Source organism: Podarcis liolepis (assembly GCF_965112155.1).
Source record: "Podarcis liolepis genome assembly, chromosome: 12".
NCBI classification, from domain to species: domain Eukaryota; kingdom Metazoa; phylum Chordata; class Lepidosauria; order Squamata; family Lacertidae; genus Podarcis; species Podarcis liolepis.
The window spans coordinates 3,316,632-3,339,955 of NC_139563.1; the positions used below are offsets into that span (position 1 = coordinate 3,316,632).

The 23,324-nt window shown below is 48.2% G+C and overlaps 1 protein-coding gene across 2 annotated transcripts in view; it reads right to left on the bottom strand.

Moving 5' to 3' along the window:
* The window catches only part of MYO1G (myosin IG), an 88,724-nt gene that overhangs the window by 26,827 nt on the left and 38,573 nt on the right, over positions 1–23,324 (bottom strand). For both annotated transcript variants that reach the window (XM_083466692.1, XM_083466693.1), the window contains exons 15-21: positions 19,046–19,212; positions 16,977–17,184; positions 14,216–14,439; positions 11,829–11,973; positions 2,604–2,708; positions 1,582–1,695; positions 425–579 (exon numbers count right to left, since the gene is read on the bottom strand). In XM_083466692.1, the coding sequence (XP_083322818.1) occupies positions 425–579; positions 1,582–1,695; positions 2,604–2,708; positions 11,829–11,973; positions 14,216–14,439; positions 16,977–17,184; positions 19,046–19,212 (1,118 nt within the window). The remainder of the gene's footprint in view (positions 1–424; positions 580–1,581; positions 1,696–2,603; positions 2,709–11,828; positions 11,974–14,215; positions 14,440–16,976; positions 17,185–19,045; positions 19,213–23,324) is intronic.

The window sequence follows — 23,324 nt, forward strand, 5'->3', positions numbered from 1 at the left end:
GTGCCTGGCGTGCTCTGGTCCAGGGGGTCACGAAGAGGCGGACACGACTAAATGACTAAATATTGCTCTATTTGCAGTCCTTGTTTTGCTGGTTTCATTTAATATTCTAATTTTCTGAGATTGTTAATTTGGGGTTTTCATCCGCTGTACGCCATGATCATCACAATTATAACAAATAAAGGCTTGACATATCTCGCTTTGCATGTCATGAGTCTATCTCATATATTTGTTTCACCTTTTAAGTTGAATTGCTGAAATAAATGAACTTTTCCACGATAGTCTAATTTTCCGAGTTTCACCTGTACAGTCTCCAGGGTTGTACTTTCAGCAGAAGGTGCAGATGCGACCGCAGCTGTATTCTGACTCCGTGCTGCAATCAATCAACACCATTTTATTTATTTATTTTGCTTTAAAAGCCACCCACCTTCTGAAGTGGTCCACCATCACGCCAACCAACTCCCCGACACGGCCATCGTTTTCCGGCTGCATTTTGTGGAGGCAGACCACCAGGCCGTCGTGGTTCTGGGTGTGGAAGACGACCAGCTGATCCACGCCACTGGTCACGCTCATCCCGGTCACCTGTCGAGAGAGACAAATCACAAAAAGGCTTCAGCACCTCCCCTCCAAGTGGAAACTAGGCGGCCAAGGCAAGGACAAAACAAGGTCTAAACTTAACAACCAGACGGGTACCAGAGAGACCATTGCAAGTCTGGCCAGCTGGATTGATGAGGGCCATGTCCAAAAGACCAGAATATTGCCTCTTCAACCTCTGAATTTATTATATATACCCCGCCCATCTGGCTGAGTTTCCCCAGCCACTCTGGGCAGCTCCCAACAGAATATTAAAAGCACAATAGAACATCAAACATGAAAAACTTCCCTAAACTGGGCTGCCTTCGGATGTCTTCTAAAAGTCAGATAGTTGTTTATTTCCTTGACATCTGATGGGAGGGTGTTCCGCAGGGCGGGCGCCACTACCAAGAAGGCCAGTTCACACAGTTCAAAGTTGGAGTTAACTCTGTTAGCAAAAACACGATCTCCATAGACTTCGCCAGGCCTAATGAGCACATTCTCGGTGGACTTACACCATGTCTGTTTACACTCCTGCACAGCTTGCTGGGAACTTCCGTTTGTGTGTATATCTTTTGCTTATGCTGCTTGCTTGGACGCAAAGGGGAGAAGGCATGTTTTTCCTCTTGTCCTAATGAGCACTGAATAAACTGCTTGTGAATATGCTTTACACAGCCTCTCCCTGCCACTTCTGTTGTGCGTTTACTCTGCTGAGTTGCGTGCCCAGATTCTGAAGCCCTGGGTCGCAGATTCATGCTGCACCAAGGACTGGAGTTCAACTGGCATGTTGACCAGTGGGCTGGAGCCAGCTGGGGGCTTGCCAATTGCCCCCGATTCCTTAGCAGCATCCCAACAGATTGGAGCATCTTATAAAAATCCACCGCTATAGTTGTGCCGATGGCATGTTGCAGAAGATGTTTGCAGAAACAGCGGCAGCCTTGTGAAACGGTACCACCTTAACTACCATGAAAGCAGCTCACCACACCACCTCCCCGAGCCCAGTGCTCTTACCATGCTCAGAGGAATCGATTTCATCACTTTGTACTGTTTCCTTGGTTCCAACTTGTATAGGTGCTGGTCTGTGATGAGGATGGCTCTGTCTGTGCTCTTGTTACAGCGGTTGATCTGCAAGGAGAGAACATCATCAGTAACGATACACTGGGCAAGAGTACTCACATGACCCGGAAGCTGAACTCCGGCTCCCTCGGCCAATAAAGCCAGATGAGCACCGCAACCCCAGAGTCATCTGTGACTGGACCTAATGGTCAGGGGTCCCTTTACCTTTAGCACCTTAAAAAGGTACCCCTGACTGTTAGGTCCAGTCGCGGACGACTCTGGGGTTGCGGCGCTGATCTCGCTTTACTGGCCGAGGGAGCCCATGTTTGTCCACAGACAGCTTTTCTGGGTCATGTGGCCAACATAACTAAGCCGCTTCTGGCGAACCAGAGCAGCGCACAGAAACGCCGTTTACCTTCTTGCCGGAGCGGTACTTATTTATCTACTTGCACTTTGACGTGCTTTCGAACTGCTAGGTTGGCAGGAGCTGGGACCAAACAACGGGAGCTCACGCCGTTGCGGGGATTCGAACCGCTGACCTTCAGATCGGCAAGTCCTAGGCTCTGTGGTTTAACCCACAGCACCACCCATGTCCCTTAGAGACTGCGTTTAAAACCAAAATTGCATTTGGATAGAAATTGTTTCTCAGGCGGCTGGTCCTAGTCTTTATAACCCTGTACCTTCTTCCAGAAGGCAGAAGCTGAAAGAGATCATTTCCGGGGTGCGCACTATCCTGCGCTATCTCTGCAGTTTTCTTATGGCACCTGGATCACTGACCCACCAGAAAGGCAGGAGGGGAAAACAGAGCTGGTGGTTTTGCCAAGTCCCCAAGACACCTGAATTAGCAGTACGAAACGCCCTGAGATTTGAAAGGAAATTGCTCTCAACCCAATTTAGCTCAGTGGTGCATTTGATGCTCTGCGTTGAGTCAGGAGGGAGCGACAGAGAAGCAGCCTCTGCTTCTGCCAGCTGCTCACCTTGCGGACGTGGCACGAGAACAGCACGGAACGGAAGTGCACCTTCTCCTTCAGGGCTGACACCCGTTTGGCAAACTGGCCGGCCATTGCAGGGTTTTCCACCACCTGGAAGAGTTAAAAGAGAGATCGTGAGCTGGGTGGCCTGAGTAGGGCAGAGAAGAGCACAAATTATTGTGTGTCCCCCCCTTTATTACTGGCAATTGTTATTTTCCCATTTGGAGGGCGGGGAAATAATAATTATGAAACAAGACTATTGAGGGGTCCCTTCAAGGGGTTCGGCTTCTTTTGGAAGACTGGACCTTCAGAGAGAGCGTACCTTTTAAGGCTCAAACCTGTCAGGAAATAAACAGAGACCAGACCAGGATATACAAAAGCAAAGCAGCTATAAGCCTGATCTTTATTAACAGTTGCAACAGGGTGCCCACTGCTACACTGTTATAAGAATTTTAAGGATATATATATATATATATATATATATATATATATATATATATATCAATCATAAATGTCTGGAGTAGCACAGGAAGACGTTCCTGAAACCATATTGACTCCCTGAAATCATTTAAAGGGGGGGAAACCTGGATGTACATTTCCAAAATATAAGATAAAAAACAAATAAAACCAAACCTACATACAACAACAGCATTTTGTGTTGTGTAGGCTCCTAAGATGTAAGTCATGGGCCCCGCCTGCTAGCCTGCTCCCTAAAAAATCACTGGTTTGCTCACAAAGGTCCATATAGTTAAAGCTCTGGTTTTCCCAGTAGTGATGTATGGAAGTGAGAGCTGGACCATCAAGAAGGCTGATCGCCGAAGAATGGATGCTTTTGAATTCTGGTGCTGGAGGAGACTCTAGAGAGTCCCATGGACTGCAAGAAGATCAAACCTCTCCATTCAGAAGGAAATCAGCCCTGAGTGCTCACTGGAAGGACAGATCCTGAAGCTGAGACTCCAATACTTTGGCCACCTCATGAGAAGAGAAGACTCCCCAGAAAAGACCCTGATGTTGGGAAAGATGGAGGGCACAAGGAGAAGGGGATGACAGAGGAAGAGATAGTGGAACAGTGTTCTCGAAGCCACCAGCATGAGTTTGACCAAACTGCGGGAGGCAGTGGAAGACAGAAGTGCCTGGCGTACTCTGGTCCAGGGGGTCACGAAGAGGCGGACACAACTAAACAATAACAACAAATGACGTTTGTGGGGGGTAGTCTATGATTCTATGACTCCCTGGAAAAGACCCTGATGTTGGGAAAGATGGAGGGTGCAAGGAGAAGGGGACGACAGAGGACAAGATGGTTGGACAGGGTTCTCAAAGCTACCAGCATGAGTCTGACCTAACTGCGGGAGGCAGTGGAAGACAGAAGTGCCTGGCGTGCTCTGGTCCAGGGAGTCACGAAGAGGCGGACACAACTAAACAACAACAACAAATGATGTTTGTGGGGGGTGGTCTTGGGTTACACCCCTTCTGTGATGTATGTATGATGTATGGAGGGGTGGTCTTGAGCTCCAGGGAAGGCAATTTAATATGTCTATATAAGGGCAGACACACCTGAGTTCTGGGTCCTCCTCCTTTCCTGCGTGTGAGGGGAGCACCCTGTTGCAACAGATCAATAAAGATCAGGCTTATGAGCTGCCTTGCTTCTCAATATTCTCTGGTTGGCCTCTGTCATTTTCCCCGACCGATGGAGAACCTGCATAGGACTCCATAAGGGCTCTTGTGTCCCCCATAAGGGAACAAGGGCAGATTTTTTGTTTATTACAAGGCCTTCCTTTCAACCCCGCCTTTTGGGAGAATGCTGCTTTTGACAAGGACTCTCCTCCCTGGAAGAGAGGGGAGTGGTTGTGGGCGGGAGCCCGAGCTCCGCCTCCTGGCCGGGGGCCTCAGCCCCCGCCCCTCCTCACCTGGCTGGAGCCCACGCCCACCGGAGGCAGCCAACCAGGTGTCTCCGGGGGGGGGCGTGTTTGGCAGCTTAATGCTGCGGGGCCAGCTCCACCTCCTCCTCAGTCCTTGTCGTCCCGCAGCGAGTCACTCACCCTCCACTCCCATTTAGCTCAGGGTCTAGGTTTTTGGCTTTGCTATGGACCTTAGGTTGGTCGCCCCGGTTGTCTGGGGGGCCTGGTAGGAATTTTTCCATTTGGCATTAGGCTTTTTGGTTTTTTCGCCTACCTCGTAGCAATCGTCACAACTTTTGTGGTATTGGTGGGTAGGTTAGGCATTGGATTCATGTGTGTCAAGGGCTAGGTGTGGCCATCGCCTATGCTATCTACCATGGGTTATTCCGTTAAAGGAATCTGGCGGTCGTGTATTCCGTCCGATGCCTGCTTGGCAGGAGGCCATGGCACGACCCTCGGTGACATCAGGGGGGAGCCTATAGTTGGATTAGCATCAACAGGCCCCACCTACTGTTGAATAAACCCACCTCCTATAGTCATCCAATGCCTAAGCCAATACCTTTTCACTGCTGTAATCAATAAAGTTGTGGCCTTTTCTTGCCCATTAACCTTATATCACGTGTCCTTGTGTGTTTATTTCACATGGCGGGGGTCGGGCCCTCGATCCACAACGGCATCCGAGGATGGCAACATCTCTCCCCCCCCCCCTGGCCGCTTTATCTCTTGATGCTGAACCAAGGTAACAATTCTCCCTCTGTAAGAAACTGGGCGTTCGCCTGCGTGTGCATGCGCGGAGGCTGATCTATTAACGCAGTACGGTTCCACAGCTAGCGAGTGCCGGAAACGTCTGCAGGGGCAGCCAGCCACCCACACAGCCTCTTGCTCCCGACTTAGAGGATTTTGGGGGAGACGTCGCCATGGAGACGGTGCGTGAGAAAAGTTCCTCCTCATACGGAGCTTTCTGCTCTTAGCATCTTCAAGCTCCCGGTCTTCTTTATCAGGGTGGTTTTCCACAGCCTCCCCAAACCACCCCACCCAGAGCCCACGAGGCAGCAGGACTCAGCTGTGGGTGAAAACTCATCTGCTCGGACTGGTGTGTGGGCTTGGGCTGACTCAGCAGGCCTGGGATGACTCAGGAATCCCGTTTCAAGGGACAAACAAAGGCAGGTGACAGCGAGGCGGCAAGTGGGGAACACGTGGGCAGCTAGAGTCTTCCACGCCAGCCAGCTTTGGGCTTGGGAATACAGCTGCATCTCGCAAAAAGAGAGTCCTTCTGCCGGCTGAAGATTTGGCTGGCAATTCCTCATCAGTTCCTGCATTTCAGTTTTCCTCCTCTCTAAGGACAGATGGATCGATCCGTGTTAGGCGAACACGTGCTCATTCGCTCCTAAGTCCAGGCAGCTTCCATAGTATTCCGAGAGAGGGTTTTTAATTTTTATTTTAAAGAACCGTACCAAAATTTGCATTCTATCACCCCAAAAAGTATTACAGTGGCACCTCTGCTTACATACGCTTCAGGTTACAGACTCCGCTAACCCGGAAATAGTGCTTCAGGTTAAGAACTTTGCTTCAGGATGAGAACAGAAATCGTGCTCCGGCGGCGCGGCGGCAGCGGGAGGCCCCTTTAGCTAAAGTGGTGCTTCAGGTTAAGAACAGTTTCAGGTTAAGTACGGACCTCTGGAACGAATTATGTACTTAACCTGAGGTACCACTGTACAGTGGTACAGTACAGTCTAAGTGGCACAGTGGTACCTTGGTTTTTAAATGTCTCCACTGACGAATAATAATAATATATTTATTATTTATACCCCAGCTACTCTGGGCGCCTTCCAACCGAATATTAAAAATAATACAGCCTCAGACATTAAAAACTTCCCTAAACAGGGCTGCCTTCAGAAGGACTCTGCCTTGCCCCGTGAGCAGCACAGCTTCGACTGCGACCACACAGACACACACACACAGCACCCAAGCGAGGGTGGGACATGGACGGGCAGGGAGAGCGGGGTCTGGCCAACCGCGCATGCGCCCGGCCACAGAAGTGGGAAGGGGATGCGTCGGTGTCACGATGCAACTCAACCCCGCTCGGTTCCACAACACAGGCAGCGTCGAGTTCAGCCGGCATTTTGTCCGTCCCCCCCCCCCCATGATGGCACCCAGGGCATACCCCACCCCCTCTTCCTACGCCCCTGCTACTGACTGGGCTGTGGGTGGAATTTCAATTGCACAACAGCAGAATTCAGGTTGCAGAATTAGTGGTCAAGAAACCCACTACAAATTTGCAATAAATAAATAAATAATTATATCCCGCCCTCCCCACTGAAGCCGGGTCAATTCATTTAAAATCAATTCAGAGTCAAATTAATGGCAACCATTGGGTTAGAGTTCTATGAGGATTACAGAAGGAGGGGGTCAGGCTGTGCCTTGGCCAAAGGCCAGGCGGAACAGCTCTGTCTTGCAGGCCACACAGAAAGACGTCAAGTCCCGCAGGGCCCTGGTCTCTTGGGACAGAGCGTTCCACCAGATTGGGGCCACGGCCGAAAAAGCCCTGGCTCTGGTTGAGGCCAGCCTAACCTCCCTGTGGTCCGGGATCTCCAAGATGTTTTTATTTGAAGACCGTAAGGTCCTCTGTGGGACATACCAGGAGAGGCGGTCCCGTAGGTACGTATAGGGCTTTAAAGGTTAAAACCAGCACCTTGAACCTGATCCTGTACTCCACCGGGAACCAGTGCAGCTGCTAGAGAACCGGGTGAATGTGATCCCGCGGTGAAGACCCTGTAAGGAGTCTCACCGTGGCATTCTGCACCCGCTGGAGTTTCTGGGTCAGTCTCTAGGGCAGCCCCATGTACAGTGAGTTACAATAATCCAGTCTGGAGGTGACCGTCGCGTGGATCGCAGTGGCTACGTCAGGGCAAGAGAGGTAAGGAGCCAACTGCTTAGCTTGGCGGAGATGAAAAAATGCTGTCTTTGTTATAGCTGCAATCTGTGCCTCCATGGAAAGGGAGGTGTCGAAGATTATACCTAAACTCTTAACGGACGGTGCTGGCACTAATTGCGCCCCCGCAGGAGATGGGAGTTGCGGAGGAAAGCAACACACAAACTGGAAAGTGTGGGTTTAATGATTGCTGGGGGCAAGTCAATCTCCCCACAGACCAATGGGGACGAATGCTCCATAAACAGGTCATAGTAAAGGTAAAGGTAAAGGGACCCCTGACCATTAGGTCCAGTCGTGGCCGACTCTGGGGTTGCGGTGCTCATCACGCTTTATTGGCCGAGGGAGCCAGCGTACAGCTTCCGGGTCATGTGGCCAGCATGACTAAGCTGCTTCTTGCGAACCAGAGCAACGCACGGAAACGCAGTTTACCTTCCCGCCAGAGTGGTACCTATTTATCTACTTGCACTAGTGTGCTTTCGAACTGCTACATTGGCAGGAGCAGGGACCGAGCAACAGGAGCTCACCCCTTCGCAGGGATTTGAACCGCTGACCTTCTGATCGGCAAGTCCTAGTCTCTGTGGTTTAACCCACAGCACCACCCGCGTCCCTAAACAGGTCATCGAATTAAAAAATTGTAGTTTGAAGCAAGCACACACACACACACCGGGGTCACCTGGCCGTTCCCCCTGCGATGCAGGAATCCCAGCTGGATGGTGTTATCTAACTTCCCCCGCAAACAAATCAGACCAAAACCCTGAAAAAAATTGTGCAAACAGGTCAGGATGAAACCCTAGCGAAAGGGAAGTGGCCCAGGATAGCCATTACCTGAGCTTCATGCGCAAAAATGGCTATTTGGGTTGGGAGTCCTCACTTGATATAGTTAACGGCCGTCCACCTCTCTGGTCTAAATGAATCCACGCTAGCATTTTGAGAAAATAATAGCTGTGGATTCTACTCTTCCCCCCTCACAAGCTAAAGAAGCTCCGATAACAGTTTTAGATTCTCAGCAAACAAACCCGCCAACCTTCCCTCCTTCTCCTCCATCAGGATTTGGAGGAAGGCGGATGAAAGACACGCCGGGAAGTTGTCAAATGATGCTCTATGTCTCCTTTAGGGTTCCAGCAATTTAGGCAGGCGGCTGCTGGTTTTTTTTATAGCCTGCTATGGATTGCTTTGATAAATGTTTCATGGCAAAGTCTTTCACATCTCTCCCTGTTCTGTTGTTTACTGCCTTGCGCCGTCCGTGGGATATAAATAAACAATTTCCCTGTATTCACCCTCTTTGCACATTTGAGGTGTCTCGGTTGTTGTTGCTTTTACAGATTCCCTCGTGTCACCTTTCCTCCCTTCGCCTTGATCTTTTCAAAACTTAAAAAGCCCATCAGTTAGAGCGGTGGCTCTCAAAGTGGTCAGCGGGAATACTTTGGCCGGGGGCGGGGAGCCACTAAAAGGCAAGAGGGCATCAGGGGGGTATATAAAAAGGTAAAGGGACCCCTGACCATTAGGTCCAGTCGCGGACGACTCTGGGGTTGCGGCGCTCATCTCGCTTTATTGGCCGAGGGAGCTGGTGCACAGCTTCCGGGTCATGTGGCCAGCATGACTAAGCCACTTCTGGCGAACCAGAGCAGCGCACGGAAACGCCATTTACCTTCCTGCCGGAGCGGTACCTATTTATCTACTTGCACTTTGACATGCTTTCGAACTGCTAGGTTGGCAGGAGCTGGGACCGAGTAACGGGAGCTCACCCCGTTGCGGGGATTCGAACCGCCGACCTTCTGATCGGCAAGCCCTAGGCTCTGTGGTTTAGCCCACAGTGCCACCCGTGTCCGAGGGGGGTATATAGGTAAAGGTAAAGGGACCCCTGACCATAAGGTCCAGTCGTGACCGACTCTGGGGTTGCGGCGCTCATCTCGCTTTACTGTCCGAGGGAGCCGGCGTACAGCTTCCGGGTCATGTGGCCAGCATGACTAAGCCGCTTCTGGTGAACCAGAGCAGCACATGGAAACGCCGTTTACCTTCCTGCCAGAGCAGTACCTATTTATCTACTTGCACTTTTTGGTGTGCTTTCAAAATGCTAGGTTGGCAAGAGCAGGGACCGAGCAATGGGAGCTCACCCCGTCGCGGGATTCGAACCACCGACCTTCTGATCGGCAAGTCCTAAGCTCTGTGGTTTAGCCCACAGCGCCACCAGCATCCGAGGGGGGTATATACTGGAGGTATAACTGACCCTCAGCCTTTGAAAAGTCTGGTATGCCTGGATCAAGTCTGTCAGTTTTGTTGAATGAATGAAACTGAAGAGTTCTAATTGAGTTTTGAATAAACGTGCAATTAATTGCTCCTGTTTTGAATTTTCCTTTGTCGTTACCTTCCTTAGCGGGTCACACAAACCCCTAATTCAGAAAGTAATCATCCCATAGGGACCAAAAGCCTCATCTGGTCCAACTCCACGCAACGCTGGAACTTCAACCAACGTGGACTCGAACTCGTGGCCCTCAGATAAAAAGTCTCATATGCTCTACCAACTGAGCTACCTCAATAACGCCTTTTATATGGTAGGGTAAGGGGCATCGGGAAAAGAGTTTATGGATCCGGAAAACTTGGGAACCACAAATCTAGAGCTTCCCTCCCTCAGCTGATTCTTGCTAGCTTTCCCTGTTCCAATCACGATGCTCTTGCACTAAATACTAGATAATAATAATAATAATAATAATAATAATAATAATAATAATAATAATTTATTTATACGCCGCCCATCTGCGTTTCCCCAGCCACTCTGGGCGGCTTCCAATGGAATATTAAAATACAATAACATATTAAACATTAAAAGCTTTCCTAAACAGGGCTGCCTTCAGATGTCGTCTAAAAGTTCGGTAGTTATTTTTCTCTTTGACATCTGGTGGGAGGGCGTTCCACAGGGCGGGTGCCACCACTGAGAAGGCCCTCTGCCTGGTTCCCTCTAACTTCACTTCTCGCAGGGAGGGAACCGCCAGAAGCCCCTCGGCGCTGGACCTCAGTATCCGGGCTGAACGATGGGGGTGGAGACGCTCCTTCAGGTCTACTGGGCCTTTGAGGCCGTTTAGGGCTTTCAAGGTCAGCACCAACACTCTGAATTGTGCTCGGAAACGTACTGGGAGCCAGAGTAGGTCTTTCAAAACCGCTGTTATATGGTCTCGGCGGCCGAGAAAACAACTGCACCATATTGTTAAAGCAGTATGACGCCACTTTAAACAGCCTTGGCTTCCCCCCCACCAAGACCAAAGAATGCTGGGAACTGTAGTTTGTTAAAAGGGTCTGATAGTTGTAAGGAGACTACAGTTCCCAGAGTCCTCTGAGAAGAGGGATTTGCTTGGGAGACCACTCTGGGAATTGCAGCTTTGTGAGTGAAACAGGGGGTCTCTCAGCAACTTCTAGGAAGAGTAAGCAGAGGTCAGGTGGCCATCTGTCGGGGGATTCTTGAGTTGCAATTCCTGCATTGCAGGGGGTTGGAATAGATGGCCCCTGGGGGTCCCTTCCAATTCTACGATTCTGTTATTCCCCCAAGGCTAGTAAAATGCTGAATCGTAAGGTTCTTCTGAATTTGGGAGGAAGGGGCGCTGATTCAGGTGAGGCAGGGGTTGTAGAGGAGAAGGGAAGAGAGGTTTTATCACGGGGGGGGGGGCGGTTGCAGAGTGTGGGGGGGGAATGGATGAGCTGAGGAGGAGGAGGAGGAGGAGGTTGGGCCTTTTCAAAAGCTCTGCAGTTACTATGGCAACTGGAAGGCGACATCCAAAAAGTGTAAAGGGGGGGAAGTGGGAGCAGGCCCAGACAAAGGGGGGGCCATATGGGCCGCTTGGCCCGGGCCTCCGATTCCAAAGGGGGCCTCGGTCAGCATATTCACAAAATTATTTATATACTTATTTATAAGACTTCCGTTATCCGCAGGGTAAAAAAGGGGGGGCATATTATCTCCCTGGCACTGGCCTCTGCAAGGCTCTGAGTGGGAGAGGTTTGCTTCGTTTGGCCCCCAACTCACGAGCAAGACAGCAGTCCTTCCACAACCATCGCCTGATGCCTGCTTTTCCCTTCTTTCGGTTTTTATCGCCGTGAACTGCTTTGATGTGTATTTTCCAGTAAAGGGTTAACTTCGCCTCCTCAGTGTGATTTACTGCTGGCTCGCTTCCGACACCAGCTGCTGCTTGCGAGACTCAGCAGGGAGGAGGGTGGGGACAAAAGCAGGATCCTTTGGCCCGGCCTGGTCATTGGGCCCTGGCCCTGCCTGTCACTGACTCTGGCTCCGCCCACAGTTGGGCTCTCCACCTTCTCTCTCTGCCATTCCCAAGGGCCACCACCCCACCAACTGCGCAGGAGGACGCAGAAATGGCAGCGCAACAACTTCTCGCCTCCACTTCCGGAAACACTCACCGAGACCAAGTAGTTCCTCCCCCAGCTCCTGGAGCAGCCCCAGTCCTTCCGCAGGCCTTGCAGGACATCCAGGGCTGCCACTTTGGCCTTGATCTGATCCATGTCGGAGGGAGGGATGTTCTTCACGATCTGTCTGGCTCGCCACCTGGAGAAATAATAATAATAATAATAATTTATTTTTTATACCCCGCCCATCTGGCTGAGTTTCCCCAGCCACTCTGGGCGGCTTCCAATCAAGTGTTAAAAACAATACAGCACTAAATATTAAAAACTTCCCTCAACAGGGCTGCCTTCAGATGTCTTTTAAAAAGAAGATAGCTCCTTATTTCCTTCACATCTGAAGGGAGGGCGTTCCACAGGGTGGGCGCCACCACCGAGAAGGCCCTCTGCCAGGTTCCCTGTAACCTCAGAGATCCCGGGAGAAGCTGAGAGAGAGGTTCCGACTGAACATCAGGAAGAACTTTATTATACGAGAGAGAGAGAGCGGATGGATCTACACGTGTGGTTTTTAACGCTAAAAAAGAGTTACGGTTCTGGTAACTATAGAGTCCAACCCTTGTTTCCCGAACGGCTTAGTTGACGAACAAACGGGCTCCTGAATGGCGAAAACCCTGAAGTTAACCGTTCTGGTTTTGCAAACGTTTTTTGGACACCGGGCGTCTGACGCAGTTTCCACGGCTTCCGGTTGAGCGCAGGAAGCTCCTGCAGCCAATCGGAAGCCGCGCCTTGGTTTTCGAATTGTTTTGGGAGTCAAACGGGCTTCCAGAACGGATTCAGTTCGAGAACCAAGGTTCCGCTGTATAGCCACATGACATTCTTTTTCAAAGTTAAAACTGCATTATTAAAATGTGACGCCAGAGGGTGGTCAAGAGCTCCCCTCCCCCCACAAACCAGGTAGATCGTACGGCAAAGATCATACGGTAGATCGCACTGCCCCTTATATAACAAAGCAAGAGAACGATTTTTAGCACCTATAAGGACAAGGTCCCCTGGCCAGACCCCCTCTGACATGATTTTATATCTCCTCGCCGACACAGAGAAGTATGTGACCTGGCGTGTAGCACTCTTTGCAACTGCCGCTAGGAAAATTAGAGCAAATTATATAGCCAAGATAGCCACCAACTGTAAAGGAGATGAATTTATTTGACCCTACCTACATCAAGCTATATTCTGTCTTTATCACCAAACTCCGAATATAATTGCACATTGTATTAATTAACATTAATTTTTTAATATATTAGCGGCCATGTGATAATTTTAGCTTATGAATTTTATTGTTTAATGTCTTAACTCGTATATTAAGGTACTTTTATAGCTCTGTTTAGAGTAGGTAATGTCTTGATAATATAAATGTTTTAAGTTTTTTTGTATCAATCCAGTATATTTTCTTTTAATTGTCGAATGATTCTGTGTACATTGAGGCACCCTTTGGCTATGTGGAATAAAACTGACTGACATGCGGCAAAGGAAGCGAAAGAGAAACCAAATGTCTTGGTTTTTTTGGAACAATATTGTTTAGTATCGTTCTAACAACGTTTAAAAGGTGAGTGTAGATCCAGCTGAAGTCTGCTTGGCTGGGCTTGGCCCACGCGCCATGGGCGGTTGCTATCCAGATCTGTTTTGCTCTGAAACGAAGAGGTCAAAGTCAGCCATACCCAATCATTTCAGGGGGCCTCCTCAGAGCAAAACACAAGCAGTGTATACCGTATTTTTTGCACCATAACACTCACTTTTTTCCTCCTAGAAAGTAAGGGGAAATGTCTGTGCGTGTTATGGAGCGAATGCCTACGGGTGGCGGGGGGATCTGCTGCAGTCGTCAGCAGAGGATCCATGGTTCCCCTTCCTTCCCTCCTCCGTGGCTCGCTTTGAAACAGCAAAGCGGGAGAGGAGCCGCGGAGTGGGGAGGAGAGAGGGACAGAGAGCCTGGTTACAAAGCACAGATCCACATGGATCCTCAGGATTTTTGCACAGGGTCACCCCAAATTCACAATCAGATCACATAGCATGTCCATGGCTACAGCCTGCACCAAAAAAAATCACACACCCACTGTTGCCTGGGGCCGCAGTGGTGCAAAAACGTGGTTACAAAGCATGGATCCACATGGATCCTCAGGATTTTTGCATTGGGCTACCCCAAACTCACCGACAGATCACATGTCTGTGGCCACAGCATGAACCACAAAAATCATACATCCACTGTTTCGTTTAGAATATATATTTTTTCCTCCTCTAAAAACTAAGTGCGTGTTATGGTCGGGTGCGTGTTATAGAGTGAAAAATACGTTAATCCTTGCGTCTGAACTGCTGCAGATCTGAACTCAAGATCTGCCAGAGGCTCCGGCAATCGAAAAGGTATTTGGGCACAGGACGGCGCCCTCTGCTGTTACCTGCGGAAGATGAGCTTGCTGTTCTCCTGGAACTGCGCCAGCACGGCTGGCGGCTCCGGCCACTCCACGCCCTTGCCGTAGTCCGCCATGCTGCGTACTGCCTGAAACCTCTCCACCAGCTCCAGCAGGTGAGACTTCACCTTGTGGCGCTTGTAGTAAGACATGATGGTGTAGGTGGCCCGCAGGTAACGGCAGCGCTTGCGGGCCAGGGCTCCCCTCCAGGCCTGCATGGGACGGACGAGTCAAATCAGGGCCAACCAAGCCATGACAACCACCCCACCACCACCACCAAACTCTCCCTGCCCCCAGCCTCCTGGAAAAAAATGTAAAAAGTAAAGGACCCCTGGATGGTTAAGTCCAGTCAAAGGCCACTATGGGGTGTGGCGCTCATCTCACTCTCAGGCCGAGGGAGCCGGCATTTGTCCACAGGCAGCTTTCCGGGTCCTGTGGCCAGCAGGACTAAACCGTTTCTGACGCAACGGGACACTGTGACGGAAACCAGAGCGCACGGAAATGCCATTTACCTTCCTGCCGCAGTGGTACCTATTTATCTACTTGCACTGGTGTGCTTTGAACTGCTAGGTTGGCAGGAGCTGGAACAGAACAGCGGGAGCTCACCCCGTCACGGGGATTCGAACGGGGTCTTCTCTGCAGTGGCTCCCCGTCAATGGAATTCTCTCCCCAGGGAAGTTCATCAGGCGCCTTCACTATACACCCTTAGGCGCAAGGCAAAAACGTTCCTTTTTAACCAGGCCTTTGGTTGATCTTATTGACATCCAACACCCTTTTTAGAATGTGACTTGGAGGTGCGTGAGAGTTATTGCTTTTGGTTTGATTTACTAGGTTGTGATCTTGTTGTGAACTGCCCTGAGACCTCCGGGTATAAAGGTAAAGGGTAAAGGGACCATTAGGTCCAGTCGTGACCGACTCTGGGGTTGCGGTGCTCATCTCGCTTTATTGGCCGAGGGAGCCGGCGTACAGCTTCCGGGTCATGTGGCCAGTATGACTAAGCCGCTTCTGGCGAACCAAAGCAGTGCACGGAAATGCCGTTTACCTTCCCGCCGGAGCGGTACCTATTTATCTACTTGCACTTTGACGTGCTTTCGAACTGCTAGGTTGGCAGGAGCAGGGACCGAGCAACGGGAGCTCACCCCATCACGGGGATTCGAACCGCCGACCTTCTGATCGGCAAGCCCTAGGCTCTGTGGTTTAACCCACAGCGCCACCCGCGTACCACCTCCGGTTATAGGGTGGTGTATAAGTTGAATAAATAATAATAATAATTTGAACCGCCGACCTTCTGATCAGCAAGCCCAAGAGGCTCAGTGGTTTAGACCACAGCGCCACCCATGTCCAGATTTCAGGGGCAGAACAGCCTTGCCTTGCACGCAGAAGGTTTCCAGGCTCCATCCTCGATGGAATATCCACGTAGGAGCAGGGAAAACTCCCTCTAAGGAATCCATCAGGGGTGTGGCGCAGTGGCAGAGTGTCTGCCTTGCGGGAAAAAGGTCCCAGGTTCAAGACTCCGTTGCCCTGTTTTGACTGGGAGGTACCAAACAATTTAAGCCCTGTGTTGCAAACAATAGTCAGTAATATCCAAGACAACACGATGACCAAATACAATGATACGATATCAATATAAAAAAATTCCTTCCAGTAGCACCTTAAAGACCAACTAAGTTAGTTCTTGGTATGAGCTTTCGTGTGCATGCACACTTCTTCAGATACACTGAAACAGAAGTTGCCAGATCCTTCTATATAGTGAGAAGGTGGGGAGGGGTATTACTCAGAAGGGTGGTGGGAATGGGAGATTGGCAGATAGCTGAGATGAGCCTGTTGACGACTCTTAACGACTGCAATAGGTCTTACAGGAAAAGGCAAGGGGTGAGAAGGTGAAAAATGGCTAAGTCATGTATAATGAGATAAGAATCCAATGTCTTTGTTCAGACCAGGTCTCTCCATGGTTTTAAGTTTGGTAATGAGTTGCAATTCAGCAGCTTCTCTTTCCAGTCTATTTCTGAAAATCCTTTGTAGTAAAACAACTTCTGTTTCAGTGTATCTGAAGAAGTGTGCATGCACACGAAAGCTCATACCAAGAACTAACTTAGTTGGTCTTTAAGGTGCTACTGGAAGGAATTTTTTTATTTTGACTATGGCAGACCAACACGGCTACCTATCTGTAACGATATCAATATACACTCTTTATATACATACCTTTATGACCACTGCTCCATAGCAATTGTTGTTCATACTTTCCCATTCACCCTATAGATGGGTTTTTGAAGAATTTCTGTATCCTTCTGCTGTACTGAAGAAGAATTCCACGAAACCGGGGGTGATATCCAGAATCACCGTCCACAACTTCTGTTTGCGAACTACTTCGCAGCATTGGACACCATAAACAAAGCTTTACACAGCCTGTTTTCCCCAGATAAGAATCTGATTCACTGCTTCTTCCAGAGACTTGCATAGTCTTCAAAGACTTTCAGAGACTTCTAAAACTTTGGTTTTTTGTTTTCAAGAGAATCCATTAAGAGTGCATATTTTGTGGCTTTCAGAGATTCGTAAGTTTTCTGTTTACGTGATTTCATATATTTCATATTATATAAAGAGTGAATATTGATACCGTATCATTGTATTTGGTCATCACGTTGCCTTGGATACGATTGACCTGGAGGTACAGCAGCCCTTCAGGCGTGCAATCGGGCCCCACATTCCTCCTGTCCATACTTGCAACCGGTGTAAACAGAAACACGGGTACCTTTTGCAGTAGCAGCACAATGATGGGGATCAGCTGGGCTCGTTCCTGCTCCAGGGTGAAAAGCGTCTGGGGCGTGCGGATAAAGATCTTGGTGTGTCCGTAGGCGACGTCATCCTGGAAGCCGTGCTGCTCCATCAAGGCCTGCGTGGCCTCCCGGTCGGTAGCCATGAGGTGGTTGGGCCATGTGTACTCACAAGTCATCTTATACCTGGGAAGGGAGGAATTTACCGGTGACTGGCCTGGCTTGAGAGAGAATCTAGGAAATGCTGGCTGCGACATGGAATTGGCAGAGATGACTGGCAGAATCCGTGACCAGGGAGAAGAGTCGGTGGAGGAAGATTGGAAGAAGTTTAAAGATTACTTGCAGAAGCACTGTAAAATTAAGGAATGTTGAATTGATGTTTGAATGAAAATAAGTGGTACTGGTAAAGAGATGCCTAAGAAAATGTAAATAGGGACTGATAATTGAAAATGGGTATTTATAATAATAGGTTAACATATGGAGTAAGGATGAATGTTAGAGGGTAAGGATTTGCTGAACTAAATATCTGAACTGGAATACAAAATGGAAGGTGTGAGGAGGTCAAGAAACTAGAGAATGAAGTTTAGGATATGAAAATAATAATTTTTGTTTCTGTTTTGCTTTTTGGTGTTTTTTACTTTTTTTCTTCTATTTTGTTAATTGCTCTTTTTCAGTGTATGTGCTTTGTTCTGTATTCTCCTATTTTTGTAGTGGGTTTTTTTGGGGGGTTTCTCTGTTTTGTGCTTAAATTCTGGAAGTTACAAATTGTTCAATAAATATTATTTCAAAAAAAAAAAAAAGGCAATGCTGGCTGCGGGATGGGAGAGCACCATCCCAACAGCCTTTTCGCAGAGCTGCAGGCAAAACTGACACTCCACGCAAGGAGAAAGGTAGTAGCTCAGGCCACTAACCGCCGTGCTAGCTTTCTGCTTGCATGGATCATTGTTACTGGTTTTTTTTGCAGGGGAGTTCATTGCAAAAATGTGAAAGCTGCCACTCTGGGACTGCGCCACCTCATTCTGGGAGAGGAAATTGTGGCCCCTCTCCCAGGTCTCATTATACTTTGATTACTTAAAGGTAAAGGGACCCCTGACCATTAGGTCCAGTCGCGGCCGACTCTGGGGTTGCGGCACTCATCTCGCTTTATTGGCCGAGGGAGCCGGAGTACAGCTTCCGGGTCATGTGGCCAGCATGACTACAACGACTGCGTTCTGGTAGCACAAGGATGGAAGACTGAAGAAACCTCAACTAAAGAATAATGGCAAAAAAATTGACGGACTATGCAGAACTGGCAAAACTGACATATAAGCTACAGGACAAGGATAACTGACTTTAAGGATGAATGGGAACCCTTTACAAAGTATTTGAAGACACAACAAAGTGAACTGGACTCCTTGGCAGGTTTTGAATAAACATTCACAAACGTTTTATTGATAATAATCAGCTAGATAGTTTGAGGATCTATACAACTTTGTAACATGCAGAAAACAGCAGTCTCAGATAAACCAAAGACTGAAACTGAGGGAAGTCGGGGGGTGGGTGGGTTTTGTGTGGAAGTTTGGGGGGAGGGAGGAAAAATGGGGGGGGAAACAAGGATGATATGTTTCGTTTTAATTTTGGGGAAAAAAAACACTTATAAAAAAAATGTGGCCAGCATGACTAAGCCACTTCTGGAGAACCAGAGCAGCGCACGGAAACGCTGTTTATCTTCCCGCCGGAGTGGTACCTATTTATCTACTTGCACTTTGACGTGCTTTCAAACTGCTAGGTTGGCAGGAGCTGGGACCGAGCAACGGGAGCTCACCCTGTTGCAGGGATTCAAACCGCCGACCTTCTAGGCTCTGTGGTTTAACCCACAGCGCCACCCACATCCCTTTTGCTTACTTACCACGCCCCAATATTCCTACCTTGAGAAACTACTTCCACTGATTTTTGCCACTGGGCGTATCAGGCCAGGCCCAGGGTGCTAGTGGGGAAGGAAGAATGTGCCACCTTTGGAAAATTTGCAGAGCTATGTTTGTACAGAAGGCCTGGCGGTGGTGCTTACCGGAGGAGGAAGCGGTCGTAAGGCTGCCTGTAGGCGAATCCTGCCCTCCGGACGCGCACGTTTTCAAGCAGCCCCAAATACGACACCTGATGGCGGCAGCGCTCCGCGTCAAAGAGCAAGGGCGACTTCTGGTCGTTTGGCTTGATGCAACGGACGTAATACGGCTCCTGTTCGGAAGAGGCAGGAAAGGAAACAAAGAAGAATGGGTGAGGTTCGGCGACACTCCCCCCCTTCCCAAATGCTTGCAGAGAGCCAGCAACTCACTGAGGAATTCTGTCTCCTGGAGAGGCGGCGTGGCACAGTGGTTATGAGGCATCTGATCAAGGCCTGTATTTTAAAATGAGCTTAAAGATATATTTGCAAATGTTTGTATGTTTCATGCCAGGCAGAAACCAGCTGGCTAAGTACTTTGGCAGTTGTTTATCTTCCTGCTCTCCTGAACAAGCCCGCCCCCCACCCCCCGATTTATAGCAGTAGCAGGAGACAAGTTTCTCAAATTTGTAAAAGGGAATTACAGGCTGGGAGCAAATGTTACACTGACCCTACATATTACAGAATACAATCAAGCTGCAAAAACACTAATTAAGAGTTGGTAAATAGTAAGATTTATTGTTTAACAGAAAATAATACCATGTGCCTCCCATCAGACTCTAGCCATATTTTCCTAAGGTTTAAGGTATACTGAGAGAGTTAAAGGGCAATAAATTTTGGGAAGAGCTAATGGGAAAAGCAGCTGGCTGGGAAAGGGGGGTGTAAACTGAAGAGGCTTCTTTTGAAGCTGTTTTTACTGAGCTCCTTTTTTACTTTGCAAAGGCCTTTTCTTCTAAAAAGCTATCTATGTTATGTATGAGATTTGTTGGCTTAATGTAATTATGCAAAGGATTTAGAAAGTAAGAAATGTTAGATTCTTATGTTAGATTCTTATTTCATTGATGGTGTGTGAGAATGTGAACCCAAGATCTCTGTTTAGATACAATTTAATACCATGAGCCATTTGTTTTAGCCATTTGTTTTGGAATGCAGGGGCAACAGGGGCCAAAGGTGATCTGGTAATCAAGGTGCCTTGTCGAGGCAAATGTAAGATATATGGCTACTTGTCTGCCATTTTTGGATAGAAGGAAATATAGCTCTTTGTCTCCCATAAAAGGTAATAGGAAATGGGTGTATCTTTTATGATTGGTTCTAGCAAACAGCCAATAGGAATTTCAACCAGGCTGATTGGACAGAGGCAGCCGAAGGAGGAGCAAGGGGGCTGGGCTGAGGAAATATAAGTGCTGGCCATCAGGGCTGGAGTGGGCAGAGCTTTGGTAACCATATACCACTGTGTCTCTCATTTATTTGTCTGACAAATAAATTATTATTTTAATTTCTCTATTGCTGCGTTGAATATTTCTTTCCAGCTAAGCGTTAACCACAAGCAGGGTGCTACAGTTAGAGTGTTGGACTAGGATGGATTTGCTTATAATAAATCAAAATTTGAAATAGAAGTATTGAACAATGATTGTAAAATATTGTCTAAAATGTATAAATTGCTGCTGGAGTGGCATTTGAAAGATGAAGAGGTAAAATCGGTTATGATACATTGGGCCAAGGACTTTGGGTATAATATACAGTTAAAAGATTAGGAAAAATTGTAGAAGGATTAAAATTTACAGCTTGCAATGCTTTGAAAGAAAATGTGATGAAAATGATGTATAGATGGTATATTACACCAGTGAAATTAGCCAAAATGTATAAATAAATGTTGGAAATGTAAAGAAAAAGAAGGATCTTTTTATCACATGTGGTGCAAATGTAAGAAAATGAAAAGCTTCTGGGAAATGATATATAATGAAATGAAAAAGATGCTGAAATATACATTTATTTAAAAAACCAGAAGCATTTTAACTTGGCATTGAAGGGGAGGACATTAATAGACAAGGCAATAAATTGCTTTTATATGCAACAACAGCAGCAAGAATATTACTGGCACAATAATGGAAACAAGAAGAAATTCTGACGAAAGAAGAGTGGCAAATGAAATTAATGGACTATGCAGAATTAGATAAGATGACAGGAAGGATTCGAAACCTGCGGGATCAGATATTCTTAGAGGACTGGCGTAAATATTTGAATTATTTGAAAAGCAACTGTCATAAACAGATTACGCTAGTAGGACTGCAAGAAGTTTTGTGAGGAGGACTATGCGAAATATTGCAATGAAGAGAGCTATTAGTTAAGGACAATTACAGTGGTGCCTCGCAAGACGAAAAGAATCCGTTGTGTGATTCTCTTTGTCTAGAGGTTTTTTCGTCTAGCGAAGCAAGCCCATTGACGGATTAGCGGATTAGCACTATGAGCGCTATGAGCGCTATTAGCGCTATTAGCGGCTTATCTGCTGATTGGATCAGCTGATAAGCAGCTTAGCGGCTTAGAAAAGGGGGGGGGGAGGAAAAAACCCCAGCAGGAACTCGCAAGGCATTGTCGTCTTGCGAAGCAAGCCCATAGGAAATTCATTTTGCGAAGCACCTCCAAAACGGAAAACCCTTTCGTCTAGCGGGTTTTCCGTCTTGTGAGGCATTCGTCTTGCGGGGCACCACTGTACAAGTAATAGAGAAATTAAGAAATGTAGACTGTGATAAAGACTGAAAAATCTTCAGGTGAGGTTGATGGAAGTCCAAAAACATTGTATAAGATAAGAAAATATGTCAAATGACTGTTGGAGATGATATGTGTGCTCGGTAATCGCAAGGCTTGCCCTCGGCCTAGCCTGCCTTGCAAGGTTGTTGTTTTGGGGGGGCTGGGTAAAGGAGGGGCAGGAGAAGAACTGCGTACGCCACCCGGACGGTGTTGGACGTTGTGGGGTATAAAGGAGACAGATAAATATATAGCTGGTGGAGAACAAAAACAGGTGGATTTGGAATCCCTTGTGGTCTCTTCCAACTCTATGATTCTATGATTCTATAAAAGGATGTCACATAGAGGAGGGAGAAAGGTTGTTTTCTGCTGCTCCAGAGAAGCGGACACGGAGCAATGGATCCAAACTACAAGAAAGAAGATTCCACCTAAACATTAGGAAGAACTTCCTGACAGTCAGAGCTGTTTGACAGTGGAATTTGCTGCCAAGGAGTGTGGTGGAGTCTCCTTCTTTGGAGGTCTTTAAGCAGAGGCTTGACAACCATATGTCAGGAGTGCTCTGATGGTGTTTCCTGCTTGGCAGGGGGTTGGACTCGATGGCCCTTGTGGTCTCTTCCAACTCTATGATTCTATAAAAGGAACGCAGCAATATCTAGGCTTGGGCAGGGCAGAAAGTAGATCAGTGCCACACCTGGAATTCTGTGCACAGGTTCTTCTTATATTCTGAGCCCACATCCCCAGCCAGTTGGCCGTCTCTCCCCCCGACTCTCTGCCTAGCCGACAGAGTAGTCGCATGGGTAAAAAGGGGCAAGAGGCAGCCATGGTATGTGCGCTTGCCCCCGGGTTCCCTGGAGGCACAGAAGCTGGAAATGCGATTGATAATCACAACAGGCTTATTTATAGAGCCCCGGTGGCACGCAAAGGGGGACCATCTGGGCTCTCCTGTCTCTCCACGGCGCTCCGATTCCTCTCCCAGAGGCATCTAATTTTGGTTCCCGGCGAGAGAGACGGGAGCCAAGGAAAGCAGGGGGAGCCTTGGTGCCTGCCAACGGTTACCAAGGCAGCTGAGGACCCCCGGCGGACTGCTCTAGCCAGCGCCTTCTCAAGACCGGCTGTTGCAGGAATTGAGGGACAGAGAGTGCAAATGGAGATGGGGAGGTGGCCCTAATTATAATAATAAATAATAATAATAATAATAATAATAATAATAATAATAATAATAATAATAATATTATTTATACCCAGCCCTCCCCAGCCAAGGCTGGGATCAGGGCAGATAACACCAGGTATAAAAACAATTGACTAAAAAAACAAGATACTACATTAAAATGTAGCCTCATTTCAGTAGAAACTCAAAATCAAAAACTTTTGGGGGGATGAAAACGTCAAATCTTCACCAAGGCCAACTATCCAGACTGGTCCTACGTGGTCCAGAAACAAGCCAGGGAAGTCCCCAAGTAGGAGTTCCATCACAGAAGGAGAAAGGAAAAAGGAAAGAGGGAATCAAGTTGATTCCAAGCCAAAGGCCAGGCAGAACAACTCTGTCTTACAGGCCCTGCGGAAAGAAATCAGATCCCGCAGGGCCCTGGTCTCAGGAGACAGAGCGTTCCACCAGGCCGGAGCCAGCACTGAAAAGGCCCTGGCTCTGGTTGAGGCAAACTGA